The sequence below is a fragment of the Emydura macquarii genome, unplaced genomic scaffold (assembly GCF_026122565.2).
Source record: "Emydura macquarii macquarii isolate MOO-44397 ecotype Brisbane River unplaced genomic scaffold, CSIRO-AGI_Emac_v2 contig_705, whole genome shotgun sequence".
Taxonomy (NCBI): Eukaryota; Metazoa; Chordata; order Testudines; family Chelidae; genus Emydura; species Emydura macquarii.
The window spans coordinates 12,967,132-12,990,131 of record NW_027130842.1 but is presented as its reverse complement, the minus strand read 5'-3'; the positions used below and the strand labels follow the sequence as shown (position 1 = coordinate 12,990,131).

Below are 23,000 nucleotides of genomic sequence, written 5' to 3'. Positions count from 1 at the left end.
CCAAGACAGATAAGTAGAAATTCAGTTACTGGATTTATGGAAGCTGATTTCTATTTGGGTACGTAAATGGATGTGTTCCAGAAAAATTGGCAGCCTGCATATTGTATAAATCTTTTTCCATGTAAGTCTCTGGTCAGTCTACACTCAAAAGTTAAATTCACCCACGATGTTGCTCAGGAGTGTAAAAAATCCACATCCCTGAGTGATCATAGTGATGCCACCTAAGCTATGGAGTAGACAGCACTAGGTTGACAGAAGAATTCTTCCATGGACCTAACTACCACCTCTCAGGACAGTGGATTAACTACCATGGTGGGAGAACCCCTCTTGTCGCTGTAATGAGTGTCTATACTGAGCCACTATAGCGGCAGCTACTTAATGTTTCAAGCAGTGCTTAATTTGTAATGGAAGAAGTGCCAGGGCTCAAGCAACTTTGTTACATTCATAACTGCAGCAGCAAGCCCAGAGGTGCTGGGGCTATGAACTGCCAAGCCTAGAGGTGCCCCGGCTCAGCCCTGGCAAGCCCTGGCACAAATTAAGCACTGGTGTCAAGTGTTGACAAGCCCTTAGGCTTAGCATGCACAAGCAACGTTTAGACATTTTCTTTTGAAACACACTGACATTTTCCAGCATGAATAAAAGAAAAGCAAGCTTTTAAATGGCAACATTTAACTCAAAAGTAATGTAAGGACCCCTCCCACACTCACAGAAGTCAATAACATTTTGCTGTTAACGTCAATGGAAGCAAGATTAAGTCTGTAGTACATAAATTTAAGGGAAATTCCAAATGGAAATTTACATATTGCTAAGCAGTCACTATATGCTTTCTTCACCCATTCCAAACTTTCAAATATTTAAAATTATGAATGGGTTTTCTTAGCTTTATGCTTGGTATTCCATATAAGATTGTACTGTGGTGTCTATGCTACATAACTAGTACATACAGTACATCTTTTTCATACTGTACTATAGTAATCAAGCGCTATAAACAACCTCTTGTAAAGGTCCGTCTTGAGCAAATGATTGCATAGCTTATATTAAAATACACAGTAGGCCTGATTCAAAGCAAAGTTTTTCCAGTTTTGCATCAGAGCCACACTGACATTAAACTGGAATAACACAATCAGGAATCAGGACCATTTTGTGTCTTTTAATATAATCAGAGATTTATATAGTATATCCCAGAAGAAGAATGTGTTCATTTTTTCTCTATTATTAATAAGGCAATTGCAGCATTAAATCAAACTAATAATAGTTGCAGTGATAATAAAATGTTTTTATTGTCTGCGTTTTTCATAAGTTATATTCATTTTGAAAAAATAGTACAGTGTTTTCAAGATCTACTTTATATATAAGGAATGCTCTCATCAGCAAAGTTATACATAACCAAACGTAGAATAAACTTACTGCCTATGACTTTAGTGCATCACAAATCAAGGGGTAGATTCCCCCCCCCCCGCTTCTCCTCTTGTGTGCTTTGGCAACTCTGGATTGAAAAGTGTTCATCCATAACATCATTAAAAATAAAGAAAATGTTACTGGCTTTAACTTAAATTGTATATTATGAAAATATTCAAAATGGAGGAGGACAAAAATAAGATTCTATGAAGGATCCAATCATTTTTCATACCTTTTTCTTTATTTAAGTCGGTGAATTGTTAGAAAAGCATACATTTTTGTACAGATCCTATCCCCAGCAATCTTTTCTTACACAGTTTGAACATACTGAAAACAGATTTTTTCAATGGTCTTTTATACTTATTTATTAAGTTGTTTGGAAATGTATCCATTGCATCACACAATTTTACCTGAAGTGTTACGATAGTTAAAATAAGCCAGTTAATCAGTAATTTGGTGCTGTCTTCTGGTGCTCATTCCTCTTTTTCAAATGCATTTGTTGAAGTAAAGGATTTACATTATATGAAATCACAGGATTTTTATGAGTTAAACTAGCATACATATGTACAGCTTTAGGTAGAGATCTCTAAAGTAATATTTACAGTGTAAACACCAACTTTTATTATATCAGAAACAAGTATATCACAACTTTCACTTCACAACATATTTGTTTTGGTTTGAATACTGAAGTCATTTCTTTGAAATACTATGTGGAACTCAAAAAATAGTTTGTTCTTGTCATGGATTGTACCAGTTCTCCTTCAGAGACTCTAAAAAACAAGAAGAATCAAAATCAATATTACAAGTGATTGCAACATAAGGTAACATTAACTAACATTATCTATACAATCAAGACCCAAACCTTGCAAACACCAACCACTGGGCTCAGAGGTCGCTAGAGAAGTAGCTCTTTTGATGTCTACGGAACCTCTATTCATGGCAATACGCACTGTGCTTTGTAGTGACTGTTTGTAGAATAAAGGCCAACCAAAAAGAATGCTGTTGCATATCATTATATTAGGCAAGAGGGGCGATACTGAAAGCAGCTGTGTCCTTGGACTGAATAAGTGCAGATTACCAAGTTGACATAGCACTAATGATGTCATATACTGAGAGAATAATGGACAACACTGATCAGATTCTCCCTCTTCAGGGAAATCTGTAGCATGGTTACAATCCTCTGATGAAGAAGGGAGGAAGGAAAGAACAAACATAAAAATTGCCAGAATCAGATCAGCAGTCCATCTAGTCGAGCACCTTTTCTCTGACTGTGGCCAGCACCAGATGCTTTAGAAGAAGGTGTAAGAAACCCTGTAGGAGGCAGTTACAGAATCACCTTCCCACAAGGAATGTTTCTTCCTAAATCCATCATTTAGAGGTTATCTTATCCCCTGAAGTGTGATCTTTTGGCTCTTGGCTTATGTTTGGAAAAAATGCATTTCTTTTATTATCTGAAGGAAATGACAAACTGAAGAAAAACTTTTTTTACAAGTATAAGGACACAGCATTCATCAAATGCTAGTATGGGCTAAATAATTACTTTTTGCTTATTTGTAGTTTGTTTTTTGCCCAGTTGCATCAACGGCACCGCTGATATGAAAAATACTGTAACAGAGATTAATATATTTTCAAGAATATCAAGCTCTCTTCACCTCTGTGTTATCACTCCAATGTTAGGTCTGTGTAAATCCACTGAAATCAATGAAGTAGAGTAACAACACAGAAGTTGTGAATGAGGTGCTTTGTCTCCAAAGATTCTGACACAGAGCTAAATAGGAAGTAGTAACACAGATATTAAGCATATTTAAACAGAGGACTTGACACACAGTTTCAGATTGGAATCAGCTGTCATGCAGCTTGTGGGGGGAGGGGGTGCACGTATTTCTGATTCTAGAGTTTTAGGGGCAGCTTGGATTTCAATTAGAAAGAATGATGTAAGGCAAAAAAGGGAACTTTATTTTTAATTAAAGGAAACCAGTGAATTTATTCTCAGAAGTCAGAATATTCTTCCTAATTAAAAATGAGTCACTTTTGCTTTTTTGCCTCAGTGCATGTGATTTGAAACACCCAAGTGAGATAGGTGCATTACCAGCAGTGTCAGACTGCTCGTTTAATTAGGAAGTCAGAGTGAAAGTAATCATGAGGATCATTTAATTAATCTTATTAAAGAGGTCATTATACTAAGCCGCATTCCCTGTAGACGTATAAAATATATAATGGAACGTGGCTCACGCCAGAGGGGTGCACTTTACTGACAGGCCATCTTTTGTGTAGGATTAATATCTTAGAGGTGGGGTGACTACTGCTGAACGAGAAGGGTAAAAGTAAATTTGGACCTACCAATGGGAGGCGGTTCAGCAGCTCATCTACTGTAACATCGTCATAGGTTTCGGAAAAGGAGGGTTCAAGTAATTCTGCTTCATCTCGAAGGCTGGCAGGGTTTAGCTCTTCTTGGCTATTGTGGATCAGAAACATGGATTTTGTTGCATTCAGAAAAATAAGCCAGTGCTAATCACAGTAACTTTCTGTTTCATTAAAACTTTATTAAACTCTTTTTAAAATAAATGAAGTAGCATGTCTAGCACTTCTCTAGATATCAGAACATTTCAAACGTTGTGCATTTTCATTATAAAATTGTTACCCGATAGCAAGTCCCGTGCATAAGCCTTTGCTCTTTAGTTCTTTCTTTACTAGGATGTTTGTTCTAAATACAAGCACTTTAAGAATATTTCAATAGCATTTTCCTTTATTTTAAATTCTGTGAATTATCCTTGTTCTTTCATTCTAATTTAACTGTGAAGTGTGCTGTAAATAAATCACTGGGAGTAAATGTCACTAGCACTGGTCTACATATTAAGGTTACATTCCAAGATCATTAATGTTTCATTGTCTTTTATTTTCTTAATACCTTCTTTTTCCAGTTAAAACTGAGTTTAAATATTTCTTCACAGCCATTTGCTTTCGAAATCGACTATAGTTGTCAGTGAAGACGGCATCAGAGTGACGTTTGACAGGCATCTGTTCATCCATGAGGTTGTTGCTATGTAAACATGAAAAACAGTGGAAATGATCACAAATACATTCAGCTTGAAAAGCTAAACACTTTGAACTACATGCAGTAAGTTTTTTCAGTTGCTGACTAGCTGAGTAAAAATTCATTTCCTTTCCAATTTTCTTTTACTATTTCAAAATCATTTTGATCATAGGGGTAAAATCCTGAAATTTTTATTCAGTCTTTACTTAGGCAGATCTCCTGTTGACTTCCTCCTATCTCAATGTAACTAGAATTCACATTGACATCTATGGGAGTTTTGCATGAGCAAGGGTTGAGCGTGGACTTTAGGATTTGGCCCATTCTGTTTTCTAATAAGAAAAATCATTAACCCTCATGCCAATTCTTGTAACTTGGGAAATTCTTTTAAACAAATTGAAATCATCTTGATTTACACTAGAAAAATATTTTTGTAAATTATCCAAGTATATAGGCTGACTGAAATATAAGTAACCTCTTAAAGGGCCTAGTCTTTTTCCCATTGAAGTCAGTGGGAATTTTGCTTTTGACTTCAACAGGAGCAGGCTCCAAGTGTTACAGCATGTTTATATATAGCTTTAAAATGTTTACTTTGAGCAGTAGTGTAGTCAGGAGTAAACATGGGTAAATGCAGTTTACCCACTTCTCGTTTGGGGAATAAGGAGTTTAGTTTGAGTTAGTTTACCCACTTATTTTTTTACTCTGTACCTCTGGCTTTGAGTAAATGCCAGAGGAAAAATAACACTTTAGAAAAGCCAAATTTGAAGTCAGAAGCTCCCTGCATCATAGTTTAGGGGCAAATCTTTAGATGGTGTCACCTATCATAACTCTATGGAAGGAACTACACAGTTTTACACCAGCTAAGAATCCAGTACAATAGGGACAAATTGGCCTTGGTAGAAATACGTGAGAATTCTGTGCCCGATTTCCAATCAGCTTCTGGGCATGTAAGATGGGTATTCATGAGCCTAAGTGCCAGTTTGAATGTCAAAGTGTAGGATTTGCATGGCCTGCAAAGGGCCAGTTATCTCAATAGTTGTCATTTATCATACTGATATTATTTATCAGTAAAGCAAACACCTTACAGTCTGATTTTTTTCAGAGACGTGCTTAGTGTTTGTTATGTGATTCTTCACAGGTGTTATCTATATGTTATATATCATTCAAAAAGTCACTTTTGAACAAAAATTACAATATGTATAATACAAATAAATAATAATGTATTCATGTTAATTAATTACATTTAATTACTTCACTCTTATATCTGAAGATCTCAAAAAACTTTTTAAAGAATGCTAAATGTCATTGTCTCCAATTTATAGATGGGGAAACTTACACACGGAATGGTTAGTGAAGCCAGCAAAATAAAAGCTTTCTTTAATGTAAATGTAACCTTACCTAACTCGTTTTCCAATAAGTGATTCCAAATATCTCCTAGCAGAAAGTTGACCCAAAAGTTTGCTGTAGCCACTGGTGAAAAGTCCATCAGCATGTCTTGTGTTCCTAATATGGATGAAAAAATAACTCCACAATAAAATCTGTGCTCCATATATTACAAGTAAATACAGTTTTTATTTTTAATTTTATAAGTACTTCTTTTGAAAATTATTATCATTGCTTTGATGTATTAAATTATTTATTTTCATTTTTTCCCCCCAAATGATTTATTGAGCATTACTTTTAAGCCCTTTCAGTGTCCATCTAGGTGCTCATGCTAGAATGACAATGAAATCCAGAAAACTTCTGTAAACATACATATCACTATCATTATTCAACTACATTCTATGCTCCCTTTTTATACTCGATTTTTCCTTTCAAATGTCTTAAACAGTTTGAAAAGTTGTTCAGATCAATGTAGGAAAAGCATTTTCTACCTTTGGCATCATTCGAGCAATGCATCATAATTTATATTTATGGCAACAAAAATTCTCACCTATCCATAGCTCTGGACATGTCAAAATAGAATTTGTCATTTTCAGGCAGTGCATTTTGCAAAATGTCAGTTTCAGGTTTTAATGAATCTTGGGCTTGAACAGATTCACTTGCTCCATCAAATGGCATTCTGTTTCCCAACCTATTGGAGAAGAAAATCTCGTAAAGTATTGTAAAATGAGGATATTTAATACTGTCTCTTTCAATGCAATTTGCATGCAGTCTCATGTATTTTGACACATACATGTGTCTAATGCTACAGACGTTTTAAAGCAAACTGGATAAAACTCTAGAAAATACTCTGTAGGGAATAATCCTTCATTGGCAAGATGATAGAGTACATGGTGTAATAGGTTTTTTCCATCATATATATTTATTTAAATATGCATATTGGGTCAACATTCACATTTTTATAATGTTATCATTGTAAATAATTAATTTAAGGGAATACCATGCAATCCATGGTGATCATAATTATTTGCAAATGGCAATTGTAAAACTTTTAATGGCAACCATTGCAATATACAGGAATATGTATATGAAATATAAACTATGGATGAAATTCACCCCTATATAAAGGATCACAAGATCTATGTGCCACTTAAGCTCTAAAATAGTGCTTAAGTGGAACTAAGTGGTTCTTAGGCCTTTGCGCAGAGAGATTAATTTTACCATATAAGATGTAAACATATAGTGATTTTTGTTCTCTTTGAAGACTGAATTGCTATTAACACATCAGACTATCTCACTGCTAATAATTAATTTGTTTTCATCATGCATAATAATCACTATTCTATTCAAATAGTACTAATATCGCAAACATTCGCTGATAAACTTTTTGTTCGTTTTTTGTTAATGTTGACAACTCCCACAGTTGATGGATGATCTCATGTGTTATTAAGGATAACATGATTGTGTTGAAGTGGTATGGCATCAGACATTTCTTCTGCTTGCTATTGTATTCTATGGAAAGTGATTGCTTCCTGGCTGGGTGGTGAACTGCAGCATGTGATGATGTGCCAAATCACAGACTAAGGCCGGGAAGAGAATTCATGCTAACATTGTAGGCATACACTCACTGTGGACAAATATCTAGTGGATTACTTGCATGAGCAAGGCATTCAGGATTTAGCGCCAATGAGTACTCCTTCAGGTACAGATACATTATTACACAAATACAGTTATTGTTGGGTGAAATAAACCAAAACAAGTGGCAAATTTTAAACTTATATTCCTTTGTTCTTTTCAGCCTATACATTTAGTTCAGCTAAATATTGAAAAACACATTGTAACATTTGACTTCACCTTAGCTAAACAACAACAACAAAAATTCAAAATGTCAAACTATTCAATGTGTACAATGTGTTCTTTATGCCAAAGCTATGCATGGATGTAGGCAAGTCTCCTCCTCACAACCTACTGTAATATAGTCTACTGCCATAATTTGATGCACATTGAATCTGTTTCTACTCTTATATTTGAAAAGAATTACAGGTTGTCAGTCCAGCTGTAAAGTAGGGTTTGGGGTGAAATGTAGGTTTTGTCATAAGAAGAGCTGATATTTATTATTTGTGGTAGGCCATTGCAACCCCAGGAACACAGCTCAACATGTTTCCTATACTATTATTGATAGTATTCATATAAACAGTAATCATTACTAAATGGCTGCTAGATTGGAAATGGTACTTAGGACCTTAAAATAAGAAGTCAATGAATTGCTATTCACCAGTGATGCTGGCACTGGCTGAATGAAAGGACCACATCACTTCCTGGTGTAGGTGAGGAGCAGCTGGAGAAGGGAGTGCTACTTCTGAAAACCCTTTTCATGTTTACATTATTTACAGAAAGGGGAGGTAGACTATCCCATACCATCCATGCTACTGCCAAAAGGGTTCATCTTGACTGACGCTATTGCAAAGATTACCAGCAAACCCAATCCCCGTAATGCTGATGAGAGAATGTAATAGACGAGCCTTTCAATCACGTTTGCTAAAGAGAAAAGGTCTTGGATTAGAGTCTGCAAAGTAACAAGTACCCTAGGACGCTGACGAGGCTAACTAGACAGTTTGCTGTAATCTCTCCTTTTGCGGATCACGTGTCATAGCTAGCCGCGAGCTAGTTTAGGTAGAAGTTGTATGAGTGAGAGCATCACTTACCTCGTGGCTGAGTATGTCCTCAAAGGTGGTAATGCCAGTGCAGGCGAGCAGAGAACACTGCAGAGCGTAAAGAGCAGAAGAAGCTGGGACCTGCTTCTATGTTCCATCGCTTCGGACCTGAGTTAGTGAATAGGAGACTGTGATTTACCTCCTATCGTCACTGGTTTCCTATGGCATATAGAAAGGACCATTTCTAAGATGCTTTTGTTGCTGTGAAGGAAAGGGGGCGGAGGGGTTCGGATTCCACGTGGAAAAGTAAGGATCCCTGCCGCGCACTATATCTCACGCCTCAAACATGGCATGCCAGGGTGCTGCCATTTACAATTGTCTGCGAGCTATGGCTCTTGCTTTTGACCTAGAAGTCAGGGGCAGCCGCTGGGTAATACAGATCTGCGTGACAATTAACTATTTTTCCCTAGCTCATCTGGAAGGAAACTATTTCTTCTGCTTTATCATTCCTAGTTATTTGATGAAGGCCAAAGGCAAATAATAGAGGGTGCAGAAGAGAAGTTCCATCCAAAACGTAATCCTCCTCCAGAATCAGACATTAATGAAAAATATACCAATTAAAACCCGTTTGAACTTGACGAATGCTGGCGTGAACAACGTTAATTAACGCTGTGCCTCCTCTACGTGCGTGCTCTGCCGGGCAAACAAAGTACGCTTCCTGCACTTCGCCCTTTAAGAACTTAAATCGAATTCGGAACCGGCAGCAAATGGTTCTCACGCTGCAGTACCCACCAGCGCCGCAGGAAGCGGAACTGTACTTTGGTTCCCGCACCCAAAAGGAAGGAGCAAGCAGTAGAGAATTTGATGCGAAGAAACCCAGTAAACGTTAATGTTCGTTCAAAACTAATCTGCATGCATCCTTTTGAGCTTGAAACGGAGACTTTAAGTGGAAACAGAGTACCGATCCTCTTCTAATCCCCCCCTTCTCCCTCTCCTTCCCCCCCCCCCCCCCAAAGAAAAGTGCAGTAAAGCGAGCAAAGAAAGATCGGCTCGTTTTGGTTATCAGTTACCTCAGAATTAGGATGTAGGGTCATAAAAGCGCTAAAAGGGAACCCAAGTAACCAACGCGTGGTAACTAGACAGAAGGGAGAAATTCGCACTCAACTGGAGCTAACATGCAGCAGTAACTAGAAGCAAGGGAAGGCGCTCCTCCAGCGAGCCAAAGCAAAGACACCCGGCATTGATTAATCTGGGCTAAAGTGCATAGGAATTGATCAAGGGTGAGGGTGAAGAGAGCGTCAGAGAAGGCAGGACTTTTCTATACCTTCCCATTTGCCGGTTGGTCATAAATTTTTTCCGCGTTCAGATTGTTTGTCCTGCTCTTATAACCGGGGGTGGGGGGGGAAGGGGGGGTCCTTTCTTCCCTCTGGTAGTTGCTAGGAAGCTCCGGTGGTTTTTAAATGAATCTGAGCGAGACAAGGAAGGGCCAACGGGAGGTACTCACGAGGCAGGGGAGACGGTGCTTTCTCCTGGGAAGTCCGCCCGGCGCTGGGAGTTCTCCTAGGTGCTGAATTCCCGGGCGGCGGCGAGACACGCACCCTGTCCCGGATACTGAAGGCGAACCTGGAGGGGCTGCTTCCCAGTGGCTGGGGCCGCTGTCTCTCTGGTGTGTTCCCCAGCCAGTCTTCTTAGGCGGATGCCTTCTCGACCCTGGCGTGCACTCTGCTCAGCCCTTCAAACCGCCCCGTTTTATAGGGTTTATACATAGGACCACGTTTCGGCTTCAGAGACAGCGATCACGTTACTCGGGAGACGTCACGATTCCCAAGGGGATGAATGGAAGGCCGTGCGCGCTTTGTTCAGGATGCTCTGCGCCGGGGAAGAAGTTCATATTTAATTCATTGGCAGCAGCGCACCCTGCTTCTGATTGATTGATATGAATGAATGGCTTAGGCGGTGAGTAAGGCTTGGCTGACGACCCAGTTCAGCTCCAAACGCCAGCTGAGTGCGGCTGACGGTCCCGCCACGCAGCGGGCTGCGGTCCAGAGCCCTGCCTATGGTTAGCCTGTGCGTGATTAACCGGGCACTCGGAGCAGCTCGGATTGCCTTCTGTGCATTAAAGACAACGAGGGCTGGGGGAGGGAGCCCAGTGTATGGCTAAGCACCGACTCTCCGCGGAGCGTCTGTCTTGAACAGCCTCACACCCCGTTCCCACAAAAGTCCTGCTGTCTCGTAAACTGTGCAGTGTCCCGCTGCGCTGGTGTAAGAACGAGGGCTTTGTTAAATCGAATCAGCTATTGTTCGCCATCACGGCATAGGAGAGCATCGGGAGGACAGCTTCCACTTGTATATTATTATTATATATATTAACATCTTTGCTGTTATGTATGTAAGTTACAGTGCTCTAGCCAATCCTCACTGAGCACTTACGAAGTGTAAGGACTCTGCCACGCTTCGCTTTCCAAGAGCTCCTACCCTCTGCGAGCCCACATCTGCCTTACAAACCCACCCCAGCTCCTCCGCAGAAGGGATATCTGCAAGCCCCAGGGCACAGCTATGAAATATCACCATCCTTGACACAGTTAGAAAGCTTTTATGCCGTGAGAGATCTTTCCCGGGCAGACTTTAAAGTAGAGTTTGGGGGCAGGATAGCTGGATTAGCAGGGACAGCACTTTCTTTAACACTCTGTTTGCGGACAGAACCGGTGGGCATTCTTTGTTTTCTCGTTTCAAATGTATTTGCTCACTCAAATGATTCGGGAAAAGAAAGCATTAGTGGGTGCTTGTAAACGTTAAACTAAATCAAATGATGGAAGACACCAAGCTTCCAGAACAGAGAGTAGGTGAATCCCTGACATTACAACGTTAAAGGCAATTGAATGGAAAGGGGGAAATGCACTTGGAAGGAAAGATCGTTCTTGCTCCGAATTTGAATCGCATCCAAAGCACCAGAGATGGATTCACTATCACAGCATGCGGCTAATCATTTCGTTTTCCTACAGCCCCCCGTTTTTGCCTGGAAAGTTGTTTTGCGGTGAAGCAAGTTGGAGGTCAGATTGCTAATTGGACACGGTATGTGCGTGGCGCTAGTCTGATTTCCATACAGCCTAGGAAGCTTTCGCACGTTCCTGTTTTGTTGGTCTGATTTACGTTTCTGTATGTAAAACACAAAAAGCCCCGGCAAGTAATCGTTTCGGTAAAAGGGCCATTATCCAGTTCTGCTTTAGCTTGTCTCTGCTGTACACTTAGTCCTCCTAACTCGTGGACACAAGCTACTCAATATACAAAACCAGTGCAGCAGATTTCACCATTTCCGCTTACTTCTAATATTTTCCATGCTCCTCTGTTTCATGTATTACTAAGGTTAGACAGGCTCGACGGTGAATATTCTGCCATTCTTAATCGCATTTTCTAATTCAGTTACAGAAAAATTAAGTGAATTAAACTCAAAAATGCCTGGAAATTTGTTTCTCGGATGTCAGCAGTGACTCAAAGCAGAGTTCCTGCAATGGCCTAATTCCAGGAAATTTTCCCTTGTTACTACATAACTGGAGGTCGAATAAGCTGTTCTGTTCTGCAATGGCATGATTCGCATCAATAGCTCTTCTTCACCTAACTCCTGTGTAAGTTTTTCCTCTTAAACTCTCTACCTGGAGTTTACAGGTGTACTGTAGGCTAGTGATGGGAAACAGGGGCTTAAATAAAGTGCGGTTAAATAATTTACGGTTGGTAAATGACATTTCTCAAAGGATCGACGAGAACGTGGAAGAAAGAGCCCAGAGCAAAGTTTAAATGAGGATGCGGCTAACTTTGAAAGACGGGTAATCTGTGCGTTAGCTTGGGACTTTGGCCACGTCACTGGCCATTTATTCTGTAAAGGGACACGTAGAACTGAAGCTTCAAAGGTGATGGTTGAGCGGCTTCTTTGCCTGGCCAACTCACTGGAAAAGTTTTACACAATCCGATCGCAAACGCATGCAGCCCTGTCAGTTTCAAGAAAACTCGAGACCTTCATGTGGCGAGAGCGCCACCTACAGGCTAAAGCTCTGCCATCCGTAGACTTCGCGATGCCTTGCTATAAAAAGAGTTCCCCAGCGCTTGGCCTGATAAACCGAGTACAGGCCTGAACATCAAATATGAATATTCTTGGTCTGTGTTGGGAAAAATCCGGTACCTCCTACTATAGGAAGCATGTAGAGCTCCCTGTTTTGCCAAGACCTTGTTTCTAATCTCCCAAGGCACGTATGTGGCTATTAGAGAATTAGACTGGACAAAGCAATAACAAATGTTTTGCTGAGGCAATTCTGCACCGTGTGGGTGGGCATGGATGAGGTGACACAGCCGGCCCTTTCTAGCTGTGATACTGCTCCTGAAAGAGCTTTCTATCTTATATAACTCCCATAGCCCAGTATCTGAGCAGCTGCCAACCCCCCCAGGAGGCAGGGCAGTACTATTATCCTCATTCTACAAATAAGAAACTGAGGCCCAGAGAGACTAAGTGACTTGGCCAAGGTCATAGAGGAAGTCAGTGGTAGAACTAGGAACTGAACCTAGATCTCTTAAGGTATGTCTGCACTGCAGTTAAACATGCACAGTGACTCTGGCTTGCCTGACCCTGGGCTAAGGTGCTGTTTAATTGCAGTGGAGCCAGTTGGCCTCATGTTGGAGCCTGATCTCTGGGACCTTCCCCACTCACAGGGTCCCACAACCCTGGCTCCAGCCCTGCAGTCAGCTGACACGGGCCACCCATGGGTGTTCAGTTGCAGTGTAGACTTACCCTTACACTGCAGATTCCTTATGGCAGCATGCAGAGTACATACTCCATGCACACTCCTAGGACAGGTATAAATAGCAGTGGAGAAGGTTAGGCACCGCTTAGACAAGTAAAGACACACCAGAACCCTATTTCCAGACTAATGCCTCTCCAAAGATGATCCTATGCCACCCTCTATTTCCTCCTGTGAAACCAGGCTAAATGGTGCAGAAGGAGATTTTGATTTCAGTGGCTTGCCTGCTATGCAAGACAAATAAAACTTCTAACAAATCACAAGCCCTGCCTCAAGAAATACGGTGGTGTGCTGTAGTCTCTTGCTTGTTACAGGTTGTGTTCCAATGGGCGTGTTTAGAATCTCCACCTTTGAGTCAGTGCCCTCGTCATTTTGTTCCATGAGCTTTTAGGAAGTTGTCCATTTGAGCTGGGTCATGGGTGTCACCCTCCAGCAGTGCTAGAGCAGCATTTTCAGCATGCTGTATCTCTACAAAAGAAACACGGGAAAAGATGGCAATGAATTATAAAATGACAGTAAAAATACAAGCAGACACATGCTAACCTACCTTCCTCAAAACCATGTATCCACATAATGAACACAAACTCCAATTTATCCTGCCATGTCACTTCACAACCTCCTTAATCCCCCACCAAACCCCCAGTCTTTCACACACACGAACACACACACACACACACACTTGTACTAGTCCCTGGGGCACCACTAGCATGTGTGGAAAGAGAGAGGGGGGCAACTGCCCAATACCCATCTCTGGATCCTAGACAGGAAAAAAAAGAAAGAAGAAAACAATTAGTTCATTCTTGTAAATTGAAAACGAGGCTGCAGCCTTCATTCAGCTACATCTTTGGCCTAACTCAGCCCCAGAGGCTCAAGACTACACAGCTAAAAAGAATAAAACATGGACAAGTGTTTAGAAATTGACGCCTGTCTCCTTCTCTCCTGTGGCAGTAACATGCTGCCTAGGCAGTGTTCAGCTAAGGCTACCAGGCACAAATTGGGCAGGCAGGTGGAATAAAAGAGCCTTCATTTCTTCTGTCTGCCATCTCAGGAACCTCACATTACCCTCAGATCACATGCATGGAGCCAAAGACAGGACAGAACCATTCACTGGAATAAAGTTCTCCAACTGTGAAACACAATAGCAATTACATCTGCTACAGTACAATGCTGTAAAAGTCTCTGCTCCCATTGCTGAGATCTTTGCTCGATGGCTTTGTGTATATTCACACTAGGACAATTTTCAAAACCTGTGCAGGTCTCAGGTTGCATGCTCAAGATTTCCCAGTCATGTTCTCACATTCAGAGACGCTGATGTGCCATTAAACTATGCTACTGCACCATTAATGTGTGGCAATTGCTGGTGCATGCCTAAAACTGCCCAGTGTATGACATGCCAGGTAAAAGACATGTGAATGCACCTGAGTGGCTGCCTCCAGTGGTTTCCCCTGTGTTCTCCCCCTACTTTTTTGCTATCACCCTCTCAAAACAAACCATCACTGCTTGTACCTCAGCACCTTGTTCCCACTGGCCACCCCTCCGTTCCTCATCCCAAAGCCCTCTCTCTCCCTCCCACTACAGCTCCAAACCCCTCATTGTCACATTTGGATAATTTCTTCTCTAGCTATTTCTCCTGGCTTGCACCTGCTTGAACACCTCCTCTACCTTGACCTAAACATACCCCGTACAATAAGGTGATTAGGTGGGACATGCCTGTTCCTGAGGCCACAGTCATTATCCCAACTCTTTGCTCATGCACATGTTTTGATGAGTACATGTTGTCCACGTGACCTCCACCACTCCCCCTTTGAATGTCAGGTGCATGCATACAGACACTGCTTGCTTGCACGTCATGTGGAGACTGGCAAGCACATAAGTTTTTGCAGACATATTGCAAACAGACTGGCTTTAGTACTTCTGCTCTTCTTTCAGAACTCTCCTCTGCTTACTACTTTAGCCTAACTTGCTAGAATGACATCATTTGTCTCAGTACCTGGAAAGGCCAGCAGTGCTAATACGGAGCTAAACATGAAGGCAGAATTATTTCATTTTTATGGGCCACCCTGAAAAGTGTCATTTCTAACAGTGCTACTTGAGGGTTATAATCTTGAACCTACAGCAAAGGAGTGACAATTCATCAGCAGAAGTAGGTGTTGCCTCCTCCTGCAGTTGACCCAATGCATCCAGTCTTCTCTTTAGATCTATAGCACGCGCCTTTAACATGCTAAAGCATTTAGTCTCAGTTACCTGATTATCTTCCTGTGATACAAAACACAGACTTGTTTTCTTCCTGCACTTTTAGAGTTTTCAAAGCAAGTTAAGCTATGTGTCTAGCATATACTCAAGTTCTCGTGTGAAGCTGTTTGGAACTTTTAAGAAATGTATAAACAAGCATATGTTTCGAACCAGACCTCCAGATTTTCCAAGTGGCTTTCACATTGTCATGCCTTCGTTTTCCCATGCTTTCTTTGTAGTGCCTCAGTACGATTCTGCCACAGGCTGTGGCCCTTTTGCAGGACACTAGTTGCATAAAAGGACACAAAGGGAGCAGAACTGTCATATAGGGTTCCTTGCTCAGAGTAAGCTCAGTGTAACAGCTCTGCACTGCACTGCACTGCACTGCCCCCTGCTCCCTACTCCAAGCCCAGGGGGGGTGTGAGGACAGGGAGGGGAAGGAAGGGGTCAAAGAAGGCATGGCTGGAACACACTGGGCTCCAGTTATTCAACACTGACCTCAAGGGCCATAGATAGCTGTAACAATCCACAGCAAATTCAAGGAGCCCTGGGGCTCATGATAGCTTCTGGCCAGCTACAGCTTTTGGGATGCACAAAAGTAGCTTGAGGCGACCTTTACACTCCTCCCGTCTTCCTGTACCCACTGCAGGAAAAGCAGAGCAGAGAAATTGCCCCATTGGCTCATTCGCTTTTGCAAGCACAGAATCTTGGATGTGGGTGCACAAATGGCTTTTCTGTGAGAAAACTGGATGTTTACCTGATTTGCACATACTGCTTTCAGGGCATACAGGACCCCCCAATCCTCATTCACTGTACATGTGGTCAAAGTCTTTCTATACACCTCAGGGAGCACCTCTGCTATGGCACTGGTTGGAACCTAGCAGTGGTATCAATTCAGCTATTTCTTGGCAGAGGGAGGGATTCTGGGATCCTGTGGGTCAGGGATCTTATTCCAGCACCCGCTCGTTCCCTTCCCCCTGCCAGTCTCCCTTTTCTTACCCACACAATGCATGAGCTGGGGTCACCAGAAGTCAAGTTCTCAGCAGACTCCCCTGCGCTGTGCCATACAAAAACCAGAGTCCCCGTGTAACAGGTCACAACACCCTTTGCCCTGGCCACCCCTCTGTCCCACATTTTCCGTTTCCTAAACGCCACAAGGCAACAATTTAAAAGCGATTGTGGACATTATCTAAAAGATGCTTCGGTCTTGAGCAAATTACCACTATTGTTTTCATTTTAAAACAGCCTAAAGATGTTTTCTAAAATTGCATGTGTGTTTAAAAAGTGCAGAGGGCATAGTATATGCTGATCAGGTTTTCTATGTACTTTAACCTACCCCTAATATACACTACTTTGGCTGAGAAAAAAACATAGACCTAATTAATTTATTTAAAGAAACTACAGAGAACAAAACATCAACCTGTCAGTTTCTTATTTAATAAATTTCAGTTTTTTGAACTTATTAATTTTAATATTAATTTTGAAACCGTTTCTACAGTGATCATGAACAAGAGAGGTACAGTTCTAATACAGTGTTAGTTCAACTCCACAAGTCACTGGAACAAACAAACAATTAATGCCTACATTGAGTTTAATTTGCTTCTTGGCTGATAAAACAATGGCTCCTTATCCTCTTTTGCCCCACATAAAGCATTAAAAATGTTCCAGTGAACATGGTACTGCAATCAACGTATTCCACGTTATTAACTCCACATAAATAGACCCAATCCTAATTGGATTCCTAACAATTTTGGGAGCAGGATGAAAGAAGGAAAAGATAGACTCAGTTGCAACAGACACAAAGAGAGATTAATAGACACAACAGCAATCACTTTTCCCCCCTTTGGCACAGCTCCTAGGAACATGACCTAATGTGGCACCGCAGGCACTCCTGTCATACATTTCTCTTCTCTCAGGGCCCATTCAACACAGTCCAAAAGGGCATAAGACAAAATTCTGCTGCTGGGGTTCTACTTTATTAAATACAAATAAACTTGAAATAAAGTCTCTCCCCTTGGGGTCGGGGTTGCACAGCCCTCCTGCTTAGGGCCTGTGTTCCTCTGAGAGCTCCCCTCCCTTAGGAGAGCTTCTCTGTCTGTGGCCTCCTCCCTGTAACTGAGCCCTGATAGCTTTTTATCAGGCCCAGGTGCTCATTATTTAATTAACTATCTAGATGGGCATGTTCCTCTTCAATTAGCTCATCACATGTAGTCGGGGTGGGACTCCCCTTAAAGGGACCAACAACCTGTGACAACACACCTCTGGCATCCAGACTTTCTGGTGCTGTTAGTCACTGTTGCGGACTCATGTTGCCATCTTGAGAGAGTCAGTACAAGCAGGGCTGCTTCCCGTGCTGTGCTGTGCAGTCTCAGTGGCCGATCAGATGTGAGTGAGGCCTGTTGCTGCTGGAACTGGCATTGTGCAGTTTTGCTCTCCAACTTCTCTCAGTAAGTTCAGGACTCCCAGCTGAGAAGCTTCTCTCCAAAATGGATGTCCAGGAGTGACCTCCTTCCCTTCCCTGATCCTGAGTCTTGCAGAGGCCCTCTAGCTGTGAGAGGCAATGACCCTAAAGAAGTTCCATGGACCCTTTACTGCATCAGTTCCCACTTCACTGATATATATAGGTGCCATCTAGAGGTTTGAGATGATGTGGCATTTAGCGGAAACCAGGTTTAAATAAACAACTGAACCTACATTGCCTCTGAGGAGGCTCAGATTCAGAAGTTCTCTTCCTTGTTCTTATATCACACTAAATGCCTTTCAGATATTGGAGTGAAGAAAAGTCCTTTTCAAGGTCAAGCTGGACATTGATTGCTGGTTATTCTCTCAGGGCTCATTCATGAGCCCTCTTACATGTGCACACAGGGGAGTGAGGGGATGTAAGGAGTCCCTTTATGTCCATTAACAGGCAACCCATGGTGGGGTACAATACCTCTTGTATGCCTAAACAAAAAGGAAAGATGAGTGGAGAGGCCTGTGGTATAGCCATCTATTTTAACACACAAGAAACATTTCAACAAGCAGCATTCAGTAGTCAGGGCACAAATTATACTGCTAAATGTAGTCACTGGAATTACATGGTTTAAGAAATTACGCTCTGAGTCAGCAAAAGACTTAAGCCCATGTGTAGTCCCACTGAAGACTACAATAATAGAGCAAATCCTAATCCAGTCAGCCATCAATGTGACCATTCACAGGCTGTAAGGTTAAGCGTGTGCCTAAATGCTTTGCTGGATACACAATTTTCAACACCTTAGCTATCAACTGTGTGACTAACATGCACTATTTGAAAATCTATCCCCAATGCAGTAATATTTAAAGAACCATGTTTCTTTTTTTTTTTTTTTTTCGGCATCTACGTTACATCTGAACCTTAAAGGAGAATGGATTTGCCAGCCAAATGTAAATTAACCACAGCCTTGAACGTTCCTCCATCATAGATTTAGTCTAACTGCACTGTCAAGCAACAAATAAATATACATATAGATATATAATATCTACACTCAGTTTTCAAATCTTTTGTAATGTGCAATACTGGAAGAAACATTTAAATCAACTGGCAGTTCCGTGTCACCCAGGAGCTCCGGAGGAAGCAAGAGCACCTATTTATATCTCTTGTGATCCCAGTAAATACATTTAAATGTACTTGATGACATCAAGGACTATGAGTTGTGTGACATCGTCACTTCACCAGTAAATTTACCAACCATTATGTGGCCCTTGTGAATTGAACAATGGTTTGTTTTCAGACATGGATTTCATATTGCTCCGGTGGCTGTCATCTCTGTCGCTGTACTCTAAGACTTCACACAAATACCTGTTGACCAAAAAGCACACGCACACACAGAAAATATTTAAGAGGCTGTGTGAGAGGAAATGCTGTTTAACCCTTTGTGCAAGAAAATACAATGTGAGCATTTTTATGCACTAGTCACAGACCAGAACTGTCATTTGCAATTAATAAGAGATGTACCATGCTCCTCATACCACCCACAGACTTATGTCTTCTTCAGCTTACTTCACAGAGTGCAAGTGGCTCTGCCAGGTCAAATTCACTGACAGCTTGATCTAATATTGATACTCCCAAGCTTCAAGAATGCAAAGTATTGAACGAATTCTGGAGGGATAGCAGCTAGTTAGATGTTGTATGGCTGCCTACCCCTGCTCCCTGCCACCATGTAATCAGGGTCTGGCACACAGAAGTGTCAGCAAGAACCAAACTTTATTTCCCATTCCCAGTTACATGAAGTGGGTCAAGATTCTGAAGATTACTACCCCGTCACATGACAGATGTCAGTAATCACTGACTCCAGCATCTACTTTTAGACCTCAGATGAGGAAACCATGAGTCCAGTCTGCTATATATGGCAGAGCCTCCCCAGCATCCTGCATTGAGTGAGAGGGGTTGTATCCCTGGCTAACTGAGAGCTGTGGAGACAGCAAGGGAGTTGAGTCCATATCTCCCTCCCCACCTACCTCCAGAGCTAACAAACAGAGCCAATATGGAGCTGCCAGCTCAGGGGGGGCACATTCAGCCCACAAATTCTTCCCAGTGGGTGGGCAGGGACAGCAGTAGAGACCCCCTATGACATACTTAACTGACCCACAAGGCTTGAGGATGCTCAGCCTTAGTTTCCTGGGCCCTCATTTCTCTCTCCATGGGTGAAAGAGATCAGAGGCCAAGTGATGAGCCCCTCACCTCCTCCTGGACCTCTGTGGGTGCTGATCGTAGAATGGCGGAGTCGTTTTTTTGTGTCCCTATTGCACTAGCTTGAACATCTTCAGATCAGTCAGGCTCAAATGCAGCTGCCCTCTGTGGGTACATCTACACAACGAGCGGCTGGGAGCGGGGTGGGCTTCAGAACCCAAGCTACAATATCGACACAGCTATTTTTAGCGTGGTAGACCAAGCCCCGCTAGCTCCAATCTGCCAACCCGAGCTCGGAGGCTTGCTGTCACGGGGTCTGCAGGTGTGCCCATGGGACTAGGAGACCTGAATGGTCCTTAGAGTTAGGTGCAAATAAGATAAAATTACAAAAAGAGAAACTTAAAGGAAGATGGTTGTGTGATGTCAGCAGAACAAAGGAATCTGTGAATTTAATGCAAGATATTCATAACAAGAAGCATTAATAAAATATTATGAATTTAATACAAATAATCAATATTGTCACTAATTGGTATTTCTCTTTATTCCTGTTCTGTGAAGATATTTGAACATCAGACCTTTTCAATTCCAGTTAAACCAGCAGAGTGGTCCATTCGCAAGCCCTGATCCCTCAGTTTACTGAGTGTAGGCATATCACTGTTTCTGTAGAGAGTGTGAGGAGTCCTGTGAAAAAATAGCATGTGATCATGTCATTAGAGAATGTAGCATAAATTCCTGCCCTTTAATCCTGGCATTTCTTTATTTTTGAGTGCTTGACTCTGCAACCTTTAACATTTTAAATTTTTTTAAAAGGTATATGTAAAATTTATAAGAGTGCCTAAGTTACTTAGGAACCTAAGTTCCATCTTCAAAAAATTAACACATTTAATTTCAGCAGGCATAAGCTTTTGTGAGCTTCAGCTCACTTCCTCAATTGCAGTTGGTAAAAGTGTACAACAAATAGGAAACATATACAGAAGACAACATATGCATATCCAAGGGCATAGATAACAATGGGGTAGGTGGATAAAAGCCGGGTACTTGAGGCATAATGACAACCATTATGTCATTTTTGCTGTATACAGACTAACACGGCTACCCCTCTGGAACTCAAAAAATTAACAGGAGCCAAAGTTACAGAGAAACAGGACTTAGGATTCTAAACCACTTGGGCACTTTTTGAAAAGTTTACCCAATATATATGTAAGATGCAAATATATGTATGTTCAGTGCAGAGGGCTTTCTGCAGGAGACAGTCTGGTGTTATGCAGGATGCTGAGAAATATCTGAGTGATACATTATTATATTATGGATTTACCAGGATTTTGCAAGACAATTCAAACTTTACAGAATGACTGTCCATACCATTTTATGACATGTGCCCAAGGCATTACAGAAAAAATACAGTGCAACTAATGCTGGAGGGTTTATCAAATAATGCAAACCAATACATTTCACAAACTGATTCTTTGGATAAGAATGTCACCTTTCCTATTGCTTGCCAAAGCAGCAAAAGAATTGGGTCTGAGGAAGACCTGTGTATTTTTACCCTCATTTTGACATAATCCTCAGAGAAAGGGACAGAAGTTCCTCCCTGAACTACCTCAGGTCATGAGAAATATCAGCACTCTAAAAATAGTGTCTGTGAAAAGGTACACTGAAAATTCTTTCCTTTCTCCCACAATGAAAATATCATAGCATAATGTTTTGGATTATAATGTTCAGCTTCCCGTGAATGTTGTGCTTTTGAGAGCACTGACCCTAGAAGGCATATATATTTATCCACAGAATGCATGTGGCATGGGAAGAGAAAACCTCATCATTCTGACTCTCCAGTGTGCCTCAACCCAGTTCTAGAAGGGCAACATTCAGAGTTAAGGGAGTAGTGTAGTCTTAATGTGCTTCTAATCATTGATGGCTTCACCAATACTACCCAAAGGATGTAAATTATTGCCAACTGTCAGTTTCACACCTGTCCACTAGGAACAGATTAGGTATCATCCCCTCTTTTCACAGAAGTCACCAAAGAGCTGCCATCTGGCAGTGACTTTGGGTAACTACAGATGTGGGTCTGGATTTGACCTGGTGGTCTAGATGTGAACGATTTCTTGTCTAATTGCCAATAGCCTGAACCATCCTACCCCCGTTAAGCCTTACTGAAACCAGACGGCTGCTCAGCACCAGTATTTCTATTGTTTAGTGTCCATAAGGGCAAAATCGGCCTGTTTTTGCTGCTGAACAAAGCAAATCCTGTGCCTGTTGCCATTTCATAATGGCTGTACAGACAGAAGACATAAAACTGGCTTATAGTGCAGCAGAGTCTGTTTCATGTTTCTCATGTGCCTGCAACCATCACGTAGCAGTAAGTGGCAATGTAACCAGAAGCGAACATTTCCAGATGAGGTGCATGGAGGAGTGTGCGCAGTGAACCAGATGTACCCCTGTAAGTGATTTGTTACTATTCATTAATTTTCTGCTTTGCTATACTAGTTAGTGGCCCATTTAACATTGTGAACTCTTGTTCCAGCTGTTTAATTGGACGGTAAGCTCTTTTGGGGCAGAGATGGTCTTTCCCCGTGTGTGTGCTGCGATCCCTGACAGTGGCCTCTGGTGGTACTTTATTATAAATACTAAACGGTAGAAGTAGTCATTTACAGATTTCAGAGAGACATGGCGGGTAGTAGATGAGGGAGAGAATACAGCTGCTGATACTGAGGGTGCCGAGGAAGACTTTTCCCCTCCTGTTGCTCTCCTGCTGGTTCAAGAAAAGCAGCTGGCAGCCATTTCCAGTCCTGAGGTAAAGTCTATACATTTGAAAGAGTTTAATGGTCCTGCTAGGTGAAAAGTATGGGCATAGTTTGGAGGGGAAA

General features: G+C 41.6%; 1 protein-coding gene across 1 annotated transcript; it reads right to left on the bottom strand.

Annotated features, from left to right (window-relative positions):
- Positions 1–1,617: 1,617 nt before the first annotated feature.
- Positions 1,618–10,210, bottom strand: VIP (vasoactive intestinal peptide). The gene is made up of 7 exons (XM_067542221.1): positions 9,971–10,210; positions 8,518–8,634; positions 6,363–6,503; positions 5,828–5,932; positions 4,307–4,438; positions 3,739–3,853; positions 1,618–2,168 (listed from the first exon to the last, which is right to left on the bottom strand). Exons 2-7 carry the CDS (start codon positions 8,622–8,624, stop codon positions 2,160–2,162), a joined length of 609 nt encoding a protein of 202 aa, XP_067398322.1. The 5' UTR covers positions 8,625–8,634; positions 9,971–10,210; the 3' UTR covers positions 1,618–2,159.
- Between the last annotated feature and the right edge of the window lie 12,790 nt (positions 10,211–23,000).